The 13,519-nt window shown below is 37.3% G+C and overlaps 1 protein-coding gene across 1 annotated transcript in view; it reads right to left on the reverse strand.

The window, feature by feature from the left end:
- Positions 1 to 3,000: 3,000 nt before the first annotated feature.
- The window catches only part of prpf38b (pre-mRNA processing factor 38B), a 35,781-nt gene continuing 25,262 nt past the window's right edge, over positions 3,001 to 13,519 (reverse strand). The window contains exons 3-6 of the mRNA XM_060830223.1: positions 10,953 to 11,104; positions 10,046 to 10,106; positions 4,340 to 4,566; positions 3,001 to 4,242 (exon numbers count right to left, since the gene is read on the reverse strand). Of these exons, the coding sequence (XP_060686206.1) occupies positions 3,351 to 4,242; positions 4,340 to 4,566; positions 10,046 to 10,106; positions 10,953 to 11,104 (1,332 nt within the window). The 3' untranslated portion in view covers positions 3,001 to 3,350. The remainder of the gene's footprint in view (positions 4,243 to 4,339; positions 4,567 to 10,045; positions 10,107 to 10,952; positions 11,105 to 13,519) is intronic.

Consider the following 13,519-nt stretch of genomic DNA (forward strand, 5'->3'; position numbering starts at 1 on the left):
AACCCAGAAAAGGCTGTAACATCAAAATTATATCAAGGGAGTCCTGAAGAAGTGCAAGGCAGAATTCTACAGAAATCAATTTACACAACAGAACATTTGATCTCAACTATAAGAGGGGTCATAAGAGGGGCCACTGCCAACACTGGGATTATTTTTGGGCCTGCTTCAGAATTCCAGAGGCCATTGCACCCACAGCATTGGTATGGAGCTAAGTAATGAGGAAAGGGCACTTCTACTGTACCAGTTATACCCCAGTATAATCAAAATATCTAATCAAAACCAGAACAATGGTTTACACAATAAGAAAACTCCTGATGGAATAACCAATTTCAATCAGCTACTCGTCCACAAGGAGGACCAGAACAGCAGAAAATATTACACCAGTACAGAGCAGATGCAAACATTCATACATAGAAAATGGTATTCATTGTGCCCAAGAAACTGGCAATATATAGATAAATTTCAATTTAACTGCGTCCAAATTAATGATGACCATGATCTACACCAAGTTTCAGATCAAGCACTTAGTAGGAGTTGACACTCTTACCACAGAAGCAGGCATACAACAATTGGACTGGAGTATTTTTTCCATCCGCAAAAATAAATACTTGCCCTTTATTATCTTGGCGCAATAATTCTGAGTATGGTATACGTGACCTGAAACACTTGTGAATTTGAAGGAGCGGTGCAACTTATCCTCTAGAAAGGTGGTCCTGCAATTAGCAAAGCTGAATTTGTTCATTTAAGTGATAAAAACCTTATTAAAAATCCAGGGGTTGCTTAAATAATTACAAGTTTCAAAAGTAGTCTATATTAAAAAAAACCCTTGCACTGCATTGATATTCAGGTTTTCTCTCAGTCAAATGGAATTAGTTATAAAGCTTAAAGGATTTAGAAAATTGAGAGAGCTGGGACATGAATGGCTGTTTTCCAATTCTACATTTGCAGAAGCACCTATATACAAGCTCGATGGCATTTCTCTGGGGTGTTCAAACAATATATTTGGTCAAGTAAAAAAAGGTTACTATAAACCACATTGCTACAAAGGGTCAGTTTTGGATTATATTAAATCATCGTTTCAATTTTACCTCCAGTTAATTTTGACAAAAGCCACTTCCTCTATGTAGGAGTCACCCTATTAGAACCCTCTAAATACATCAATGAGCCCATACATTTTTGCTGCTCTACTAAATCTCACAAAAGGTACTCAGCATTTGTTCCTTAATGTTAATGTTCTTAAAATGCAGTGTAATTTTCATGCCACGAACACTTGGTTGTTGAGAATAGTGGAAGAAACATTGAATTGCATGCGTAACCTTTGCATGTTTTTTTCAAATAAAGGCATACTACAGTGAACACAGCAAGTAAAATAAATACATTTAGCAGAACCATTCCTCCAATAGTGTGTGTTGGATCTGAAAAATATAAAATTGAGGCTGAAAAAATTACCTGTGAAGCAGGTAAATGAATGGCATGGTTTTGAATGAACTTGTTAAATAAAAGCAATGGCTGACATGCCAATCAGTTGTGTAATGCCTACCCAAATATCATTTGAAGCATCTGAAGCAAAAATGTAGCCCCAAGATTTCAACAAACTGTAGCTTTCCCATGTGGTTGTCCTCTCACTCAGGAAAAAAAATACAGCTATCTTTATAGATCACATACAGTTCACCCAACACTTAGTTTCTTCAGCACTGGAGCGTGAAACCAAGTGCTCAAGCAGAATTGGTCATCAACAGTGCTTAGCAATTTTGCGAATCTTAAATACCTCAAAATGTTTCCCCAAATGTCCAAATCTATAACCCCTTACCACAGTCACAAATCCTAATGTTTTGATAATAGATTTCACTTTTAAAGAATTAAGACCTCCACATTTTCTGAAATGTCCTTAATAAACTGTACATTATACACCAAAAACATGAACATTTGTCTGTCATGCACTCATGGCACCTTGTTGTCATCTGACCAATATTTCCCTTCAGTAACTGGGGAAAACATCTCTGTACAAAGTTAGGGAATTAGTATTATGTAGATCATTTATTATTTTTGTACTTGAGAATTATTCATTCATATAGAGTCCCCAAAGTAGTTAGCTATAGATGCATTGCCACTAAAACACTTCAGAGCAGATAAAAACCAGCTTTTTAACCATTTGTGAAATACCTCTTATGAGGAGGAATAATTTGAAATCTTACACTTTATTTCATTCTACTGCCACTGATTGATATTAGGTACAGAGGGTCAACGTAAATATCAGCTTTCAAAAAGTAAGCTCCAAAATCAGAATTTCTTTACTGGATCAAGATAGCCTTTCTCCAATGTTATATTAAAAGTTTTCAGCAAATCACAATAAATAGATAGGCCTTCTGAGACCCTAAAACATCCCCAGACCATGAACAAATCTGTTCGACCCATTAAAACACTCTCGCTACCATCTCAAAAAAAAACAAAATGCATCAACTTGCATTTCTCCTATAACCAAACTACAATGGTTTTATAAAAGCGTATTTAAGCTTGAAATTATATTTAATCCATTAAAACTTAAACTAAATAGATCCATGCTGAATGTCATGTTATAGCACTCAATGTTCTGATATTTTAAAAGAATGAACATATCACTAAATTAGTCAAGCTACAAAATGAAAATGCAAGGCCAAAAGAAAGCCTTGCAAGATATTTACTGCATAATATTAAGGAGCCAAGTCTAACTTCCTTATTCACACAATGTGATACATTTTAATACAGTTGTTTTTTTTTAAAGTTAGCTATTTCTATGTAGAATATTTGCACGAATGCCATGGAGACAAATACCAATTTTGTGTCAATGTAATATCTCCCAAATAAAATGCCACCATCCACGTCTTTGCTAAAACTCAAAGGTTTGCACGGTCTCATCAAATAAATTAAAAAAAAAACCAATACAATCCTGTTGAACTTAAAGATATCTACTCAAGGGCAAGTATGTCAGGCATAAATGCTATAAGTGTATTAACGCAACTGTTTTAAGTACTGGCAGTTTATTGCCCATCATACAAAATGAACCAACATGGCAATTGTGCCAATGATTAAAACTCTCAGAACATATGTACATAGTATACTTGCAAAAACATTATTTCAAACAAAAACAAATCTGTATCAACTACATTGTACAGAATAAAGTTGGTCTTGAATTACAGTGGTAAGTTGAACAGTTGAATACCAAAGGCACTTCCTACAAACAGGAAATATCATCTGCAGGCTACTGGAATTTGAAGACGTGTTTATCCTAGCCATAGCATAATTCAATTTTTAAAAAATGTTCAAAAGCAAAACAATTTATTCACTGTACAATTAGAGATTTAAGTAATATTTCAGTCATTGTCAGTGGTATTGCCTTGCAATAGTCCTTCTGCATTGCTTTTGTTCTCTCTTTCTGTACTGAGACTTCGGCGGCTTAGTTTGCTTGAATGGTCCTTACCATCACTGTGACTTTGCTTGTGAGATCGTTCTTTACTTTGACTGCGTTTGTGAGCTTTCTCTTTGCTATGACTACGCTGTTTCTTTATCCGTTCACCATTATTCTCATCAGTCCTTTCTCTGCTAATGCTTCTTTTATTTGATTTTTCTTTATGTTCATTTCGATGTTTAGATTTCTCTTTGCTTTTGCTTCTACTACGTTTGCTGACATGACCCCTACCAGGACTATTGCTTCTATGTCTTTTCTCTCTGCTCCTGCTTCTACTATGCCTTTTATCTTTTTTTGAATCCTTTTTATCATCCTTATGTCTTTTTTCATCTTTTTCTCTTTTTTCTTCCTTACGTTTTCTGTCTTCAGTCTTTGATTGACTTCTTTTATCCCGGTCTCTTGATCTCTCAGAATCTTTCTCAACATTTCTGTCCCTGTCTCGATCACTCACTCTTTCTTTGTCCTTTTCATAATCTTTGTCTCGCCTTCTACTTCTTTCATTTTCCTTCTCTCTCTCTCTATCTTTTTTAGTACTTCTTTTATCTCTACTTCGACTTCTGTGGTGGTCTCTACTTCTGCTCCGCCTACGGTCTAAACCTCGGTCTGTGCTTCTAGATTTATGTCTATCCTTCTCACTTCGCTCTCTGTCTTTTATCTGTTCTCGTTCCCTTTTCTGTCGTTCTCTCTCTCTCTCTAATTCCTTATCAAAACCAAAAGAGCCATGGCCTTCTCTATGACGGCTTCTGCTTCTAGATCGTCTAGGAGATTTACGAGGAGTAAGAGATCTTCTTGGTGACCTGAAAGAGAAAAATAAAATTGCCATAAAATTCTATGTTTTAAGAAGGAGCATATTTAAATGCCACAGCATATGTTAAATAACTTCAAATGCATTACCTTGAATGTCTACGCTCTGAAAGGCGCTCTGGCTCTTCCATGCTATCCTTCCCATCCTTTTTGGCAATCTTCCTTGGTCGAGTTTTAAGATACTGGTCCAAATTCTTTTGAACAGGAACTGGAATTCTTGGAAATAAGGTAGAGAACCATTCTAGTTTAGTGAGGAAAGAACGAATCATCTCTCCTATTGTCATGACGCATCCTCCACCAGCCTTTACATCTAGCTCCTGAAAAACATAACAATTATCATACTGTTGGTAAAACAGATTTTTCACCTTTAACATTTGAGTTAGCATGTGAAACAATTGCAGAACCCCAGCTTTTTGATTAAAAAGAATGTACTACCTTTGATGTAAACTACTCATTTTCACATGCAGTTCTACCTGCAAAACTTTCAAGCCTATCCCAAAATTAATGTTGAGGCCTGTAATAAAATGGTTAAAAAATTAGACTGTTCCTATTGAAACTTTGTAATCCACTAACATTTTATGCAAACTGTTTTGCATGTACATGTAAAATGTTAGGTACAATCCTTTCTAGGACTGACAAAGCAACCCCATAATATTCGATCTAAAGCTGAATTTTAATCATCCTGCTTGGAAAAACCTCCCACAACCAATCTTGGTAGGATTTTACAGAAATTACTTAGTGTACCAGCAATGCAAATTTAATTAGCATTTACGTAGATACAAGGATAACAGCTAAATTTGAAAACTATGGGCACGCTGTTCAATTTTCATCTTGTATGTTGTGATCCTCACTGAACTTAACATTAAAACAACTTTTTGAAGCAATAGCAAACCAACTGCCATGAAGCAGTGAGGTATTATCAATTAACATTTAATATAATATATTTTGAAACTATATCGTCCACAATGACCATCATCTTTGGAAAAGGGTCATTACCGCATGATTGCCTCCTTGCCATGCCCTCTCACAGCTCAGGACATGTTAGTCAGCTATTGTCAGTTTCCACCTACAGTGCAAGCACACAGGAAAATCAGATTTTATTAGGCTAGCAAAACAAAAAAGACAGTCTAAACATAAAATAAGCGCTTGCACTCACACACATTAATCAATAGTGTTGCTCAGCTACATTTCCAAATTCACCTGCTGCCCAATGAAGATCTAAAGAAGAAAACAGGGCAATTAGCTTATTTGCTAGCAGTCTCAGAGCTTCATTCAACTCAGGCTCAAATTTTAATTTCCGATGGTGGCAGATGTAATCACAGGCAGAATGGTAGCTTCATGTCTTAACAGTGCATTTCAGTACACTACTTAAAGCGCGTCCAGTACTACCAAGGCACTACAGATAGGTAAAATGGAGGGAGAATTAAACGCATTCTACAGAAACTAATGTTCTTTTTAATGTAATAGTTTTTTTTGTTGGTATGAATAAAAACAGTTTAAAATGTCTATGTTGTGGAGATGCTGGTATTGGACTAGGGCGGACAAGGTCATAAGTCACATGGCACCATGTTATAGTCTAATAGGTTTAATTGAAATCACAAGCTTTTGGAGTACTGCTCCTTCGTCAGGTGACTGTTGGCCTGGTGTTGCGTGACTTCTGACTTTAAGAAGTCTGTGACATGGATGGAATAATTACATAACTATTAAAGTCTCTGCTGTATCACCTTTCTTTCCTTTTCCCAAAATAGGTTTAATACAACCACAATTTAACTGGATTTAAGTCTGGATGCTTTTGTGCATGTATTTTATAAGTTTCCTAATACATCTATAACTAAAATTATTACAAAAGGAACCAATCAAGACTTTAAATGCATAGCTTTAAGTAGAAGCAAAGAATAGCTAACACCAGCAAGTAGTTTAAACATAGGAAATATTTAAGATATTCAGAGTAAACTATTTGCTACACACAAAATATAAACTGGAATTAAAGCAATTCAAAGAAAGATCAACTTTTTTGCTGACATTTCATGGAAAAAGACAGAGACTACACCAGAATAGGATGTTCTCGTTAATGTTCATAATAACATCTAGGATAGTTTTTTGCCTCATGTTATATGTCACAAGTTATGCAATTAATAGGGATGGGGAATGATTTGTTGCATATAGGTACCAATGACCTCTGGTAATCACTGCCCAAAATTCTATAGTGTAATACTGTACTGTTCTTTTTCCAGGAGTTAAAACAAAATGGTAAAATCTTCCTTTAAAAAATGCAGTTGAGTAATATCATATGCGGACATACTTCATGAAATAAGAATTACCACTACTTGTTGATTTAATGGTAATCTGGACTCAATTTTCTGTAACCTATAAAGCTAACAAATTAACAGCAAAATGTTGTGGATGCTAGAAATGTGAAAATAAAGCTATAGTGATGGAAAACTCAGCATTTGTGGAAGAGAAGCTACCTTAATGAGATAAATATGACTGCAGTTCTAAAAATAATTATTTTCAACTTGAAATATTATGTTTCGCGCTCTGTGCAGATGCTGCCAGGTTTACTTTTTTTTATTCAGCACTGTTTTCATCCAATTAATATATGTGCTTACATAAAATATGAAGATAGTAAAAATCAGGGTTTATACTTTAACATAAAAAACAATTGTCCATGAATGACACACAATTTAAATTCACCAAGCTTGAGACTTATTCTGTCAAAGGATTACCTAGTAAAACTTTAAACAATATGTGCAGTCGCCAGATCCAACTGTGAACCTGGTTTATTTTCAGAATTTAAGCAGAAAGTTAAGAATTTAATAGTAGCAGTCGTTGCAAGGCAGAGTGTGCAAAGATCTGAATGACACACATTTCTTTTCACCATCTTTCGTAATTTAGTAACAAACTGAATAAATCCATAATTGGATTATACTGGATAAGTAGCACAGAAGCAAACATTTTGGCCTACGCAGTCTAGGCCAACTTTTTTATTTCATTTTTACTTATCTAAATCTATCAATGCAACCAGCTAAACCCCTTCTCCTTAGATGCATTCTATCAAAACCTTTCAGAGATTTAATGGCTTCTAATGGGTCACTATTTATTCTTCAAAAGAGACAACAGATACCCCAATTTTTTCCTGATGGGTGCACCCAAATATTTCTGACATCCTAGTAAGTCTTCCCTGTAGTGCCCCTAAATCCTTTTATATGGTGGCCAGACTGCACACCATACAGTGTTTAATGAAGTTTTGACACACAGAAGAACATTCACAGCTCTGCAATTCTGATTGCATTGAGAAACCATGAAAAAAACTGCAAGTGATACAATGGTGTGTAAAGTGTTACATGTCTTAGATCACAGGAGAATCTTGATACTGTGGGTAATGTGCCTATTCCTGATGTCTGCTAACTTTGAAGACTGCAACATGTTCATGCTTTCCTGTGCTCTACATGCAGAAGGTCTGAGCCAGATTATATCCAGCATACTGTCAGGTTTTTGTCCTGACACAATAACGGTATTGAAACCTTGGAACGATTTAGAGGGAAGGCTTTCGAACTGTCAAACCCACAGCCATTAAATTAGCTACGACAGACACGTGGAGCTGGTGATGTTTAAAGTGGAAAAGCACAGTTTGAGACACGATCAATGATGTTCAAAGAAGGATGAACTCCCTAAAGTGGGTAAGTCAGAAAGGATTAGCGGATATTAAATTTAAGATATAAGAGCATACAATCAGCTTATCAAAAATAAAACTTCAGCAGATTAAAGAAAGCGTCTTTCACAATCTCAGGACATCCCAATGTGCTTTCCAGCTAATGAGACACTTTAGGAAGTATAGTCACTATTGTAAAGTAGGGAAATTGTGGGGGAGCTAAGTTGCACAACGCAGAGCCTCGGCGACAGCAATGAGATACAAGAGCTGAAAATCAGTTTTAATGACTTTGGCCAGAGTACTGGGAAGAACATCCCTGATCATCATTTTACAGGAACACCTGCAAGAGATTGACAGTTCTGATTTGATGCTTAATTCTAAAGGCAGGACCTCCAAAGGTAGCAGCCCTTTAGTATTACATTTCACTGTCAGCTTTGACTAAGTGCTCAAGTCGCTGTACCAGTCTGAACTAATACATTTTCGAATCGATGGTGAAAATGCTACTGCGGAGTCCAGGTTAGTTGTAAGGAAGTAGTTTTCACTGTCAAACTGTGACTAAGTTGCTAGCATCTGCAGTGAATGTTGATTTTCTATTCATATTCAAAGCAGTTGAGATCCTAAGAACACTTAATATCTCAACATAAAAATTGTGGTTGTTTTACTATTATCGTGATGGCTTGCAACTAGCTTGAGATGAAGAATTTTCCAATTTCTCCCTGAATTGGTCAACAGTTATGAAAAATTGTCACTGCTAACTCTTTCCACCCAGTATAGTGTGCACATTACACTGTGCCAGGACAACTGTCTGTCCCTTTTTGTATGTTCAGTATCTCTATATCTAAAAAGCAACACATTTTGGAGGCAACTATACTCAGGTAGCCATAGCATGATATTCATTTTATAGTGCAGAATGTTGTTATAACAACAGCACCCAAGATCTCCCTTCATTTTCTAAACAGAGAACTGAGATGTTCTACCAAGAACCTAAGGGGTTTGTTGTCTCAAATGGCTGCACAACTGTTTTTGCCTGGTTTGAATGCAGAGTGATGCCAACAGCATGGGTTCAAGTCATGCTGAGGTTACCACAAAGGACCCTCCTTCTAAACCTCTCACCTCACCCGAGGTATGACGACCTTCAGGTTAAATCAATACCAGTCATCTCTAACGAGAGAGCAGCTCTGTGGTCCTCTGGGACTAAGGAGACCTCGTGCAATTCTGGTCTCCTCCCTATCGGAAAGATGTTGTGAAACTTGAAAGAGTTCAGAAAAGATTTACAAGGATGTTACCAGGGTTGGAGGATTTGAGCTATAGGGAGAAGCTGAACAGGCTGGGGCTGTTTTTTCTGGAGCGTCAGAGCCTGAGGGGTGACCTTATAGAGATTTACAAAATTATGAGGGGCATGGATAGGGCAAATAGGTAGAGTCTTTTCCCTGGGGTCGGGAAGTCCAGAACTAGAGGGCATAGGTTTAGGGTGGGAGGGGAAAGATATAAAAGAGACCAACGGGGCAATTTTTTCACGCAGAGGGTGGAATGTGTATGGCTGCCAAAGGAAGTGGTGGAGGCTGGTACAATTGCAACATTTAAGAAACATTGGGATGGGTATATGAATAGGAAGGGTTTGGAGGGATATGGGCCAAGTGCTGGCAGGTGGAACTAGGTCGGGTTGGGATATCTGGTCAGCATGGATGGGTTGGACTGAAGGGTCTGTTTCCATGCTGTACATTTCTATGACTCTATAACCTCAAGTTCCCGTTCTGCAATAAATCAAACTGGACTTAGCAGAGGAGTCTCTTACAAGCATTAACTGGAGTCAGCTCTACATTCCCATGAATTCAAGTCTACAGGATTCCAGAACAGTGGTTCAGTGGCTTGGAGGGTCCCCTAATTATATGACATTTGATTCTTAATAGGATCCGTCAATTTATTAAGTCACAGCATCCAGGGCAAAACAAATAAAAACAGAATTATGAACACAAAACTTACTGAAAATATTACTCCTCACAGATGAATACAAACATTTACACCTACAAATTAGAATGATTCAATATACAGGAGACAGATTCATTTGAAAAAAGATTAAATTTAAAGTCCAACTTTTTGTCTGTAAACCCAGACAATGAAAAACACAATCCTTGCCAACATACCTCTTCATCATCTAAAAAAGGTTCATACCAATCCCACAAATCAGCTGGGGGCTGTGTGTACCTTCAAAATAAAAGATATTCAAAACATTACAAATACACAGACAAAACAAATTATCACTGATGGGCATGTTAAATCTGATACATTATAATTTGAATTCTGCAGATCAGAGCTAGATTGGCCACTTGACACAGCTCCCCAACTTATAGACTCTGGAGCCATGTTATGTCAAATGTCAGACTTAAGGAGAATTGGCAAATCACATATGCAGGAGATGGCAAATTCAGAATATCTACTTTTACCCAAGTAAGGCAGCAAGTGTATTTACAGGGGCTCATGCTTTAGTTACACATTTCCAAAATAAAGCACCCTTAAGAGCTTCACATTTCTTTTGACATTATAATCGTTTTGCATACCGAACTAAAGCATATACATATAAAATGAAGGTCCCAACTAACAAACTTATCTTTCAGACTCTAACATCTTAACATGTGGATCCCATTTTCTGGTGCACTCCCTCACAACAGTAAATCATTCCTCCGTTTCAAGCATTTTAAACAGAAAATTGCCTAGAACACTAATATGTTGTTTAAAAGTACAGCAGCCAACTATCACTGTAATACATTTAGAAGTACACTGACTGATGGCTCAAGACAAATTTCTTCAAAATTCTTAAGTACAGGATGCATTGCATCAATGCTTCGTGAGTTGCTTGCAGGGAGCATTAGCATTGAGGCTTGATTCGCTGTTCAACGGTCCCTTCTACCATCACCTGTCTGCCTCATATGCCTCTGACGCTTTAGATTGGTTGAAGTTAATTTTGCATAATCGACATAAACCCTACTTAGATACACGTTATTTTACATTATCTATATTTTAGCAATTGCTCATAACAAAAAACAGACATACCGAATATACATGAATCCCAAACCTCGGATGTACGGAGAGTCAGTGTGTGTTATTAGACCCATCACTTGTTTACGAGTTAACTTTAGGGTAAATAGCTTGTAGAGCAGACAAAAGGCAGTAGAAACAATGCCTCCTGTTCCAACACCCCGTACCTGAAATAGGAATCAGAACACAATTTTGTATGAGCTTACATGGATTGTTATTTCAGTAAACACTTTATTTTCTCCCCTTGGAGACAATACTTGGGTCGAAGGTAAGGTGAGAAGGATTAACTGATCATCTTCAATAATGGAGGACAGCTATTTGCTCTTAAAAATCTCAAAGAATCCATAAAGTTTATCACTGACCAGAAACCTAATTGGACCAATCACAAAAACTGTGCCTGCAGGATATTCTACAATTAGTGTGACCTGACTCCAGATTCCCTAAAGCCTTTGCGCCACCTACAAACAAATCTGAAAATTATAGAATACGCTGCACTTGCCAGATGAATGCAGATCCACAACATTTATGAAGCTGAATACATTCAGCACAAATCAAGCCACTTGAATGGCACCCAGTGCACTTTAAATACTAATTTGGTCTAAGATTGACACACGATGGCAACGTATGCATCTACAAGATGCAATGCAGCATTTTATTAAGGTTTAACAGCGCTACACAATTAAATTGCAAACCAATTTCAGATTTTCAGTCAAGCTCATGGAGTGACGTATTTACATGTGCTAGAAGCCACATATTAACACAGAGAACTCCATCTATGTAGTCAAAAGGAACTTATACAAGCACTGCATTTTCTCATTGGGGAAAATAAAATGGGGTCATGGATTCTACCAATCTCTGCTACATTCTGAGAACACTGACTGATCAGAGTCCATTTGCTTAACTACCTGCTCCAGCTACACTCCCATGGTCCCAATCACTATTTTCTCATTCTGTAAAAACTGGTGTTCCTTTTTCAAGATTTTCTTCGCCCAATAAAAGTATTAGTTCTGATAATTGCAAGGTGAAAAGCTTCAACAGGTTCATTTCCCAAGCCCATTGCCTGGATAGAAATTGTCAACCAGCAAATGGAAGCATCAAGGACAATATCAGCCAAACATAAAAAATAAAGCAATCATTATCCCCTTATCATAGTTTGAACAAAGCTCAGGAACACCCTCTTAGACTTGAGAGAGTCCTTGCACCAGAAAGAATAACTGAAGTGGTTCAAAATGCAGTTCACCATCACTCTTTCAAAGTGAAATATAGATTTGCAATAAATGCTGCCCTTGCCGAAATAATATTATATGTGCCTATTGGCATAAAATAATAATGTCTGAAATAAAATTCTATCTTGTAAACCATTGACAAAATATCAATAACCTAAACATGAACCGTTTTTCTCTATATAGATTTGCCTGATTTGCTTAATGCAATTTCACTTGAGCTCACGTTATTTTGCTACAAATCAATTCATTCACTCCCTCCCAAGGTTTGGAGATGCCAGTGTTAGACTGGGGTGTACAAAGTTAAAAATCGCACAACACCAAGTTATAGTCCAACAGGTTTAATTGGAAGCACACTAGCTTTCAGAGCGACACTCCCACAATCACCTGAAGGAGCGTCGTTCCGAAAGCTAGTGTGCTTCCAATTAAACCTGTTGGACTCTCACCTGGTGTTGTGTGATTTTTAACTTTGTCCCTCCCAAGGAGTTGCGACCATGGAAACTAGTACGAGCGTTTCCCACTGCTCGTACTATGTAGCTAGGTTTCTCCCCTTTTCAAAAAAATCCTTTCCACCCACTATTTTGATACTTGCTTAAAAGGTACAAGATATCATGGCACTTCAAAGTAACTACGGGAAAGGAAGTGGTTGTAAGTAATTAATTTTTTTAACTGGTTATAATGGATTGAAAATATTTTCCTTGAATTGGATGTGATTTATTCAAAATATCTACTGTCCTTCGATGATTTCCAAGGCTATTTTTCTTATAAAACATTATCCGAAGGAATATTTCCCGATAGAAATATTACATCAAAGACTTGTTTCCAACATTGATCGTGTCTTTTGTTTACAGAGATTAAACAGACACTGCCTCCAAATGACTGCCCTCTCTACCGCACCCCACCCCCACCGCCTCCCCAACCCCCAAACACTTTCCCTGGAGCTCTACAGAGGGGTGTACCCTAAACCAGTTTCCCCAGACAATCTCTTCAACATCATCCTGTACAGTGCAAAGGCAGAACTGCTCAAAAGATTGCAGTAAAGAGTTATGTGTGGGTTGTGCGTGTTCTCTATTTGGAGACTCATCCCCAAAAAGGCAGCAATCTTGTTGGTATCCAGTCTGCCTGCCCCAGAGAGGAGGTGAGGTGGACGGATGGCTGCTGCCTTGTCTCCTGAATGAGGAGCAGACTTAAAAAAAACTTCAAAAACCAGAGGAAAGGCATTTCATCAATTATCCGAATGAAATCGTGCCCACCCATCTCGTTCAGATAATCGAGGTTCCTCTAATTACGCAGGAACTCTGAAAAACCAGCAGCAGTTTACTATGACAACAACCTACACAAAAAAACAGAGAGAATATG

The sequence above is a fragment of the Hemiscyllium ocellatum genome, chromosome 9, assembly GCF_020745735.1.
Source record: "Hemiscyllium ocellatum isolate sHemOce1 chromosome 9, sHemOce1.pat.X.cur, whole genome shotgun sequence".
NCBI lineage: Eukaryota > Metazoa > Chordata > Chondrichthyes > Orectolobiformes > Hemiscylliidae > Hemiscyllium > Hemiscyllium ocellatum.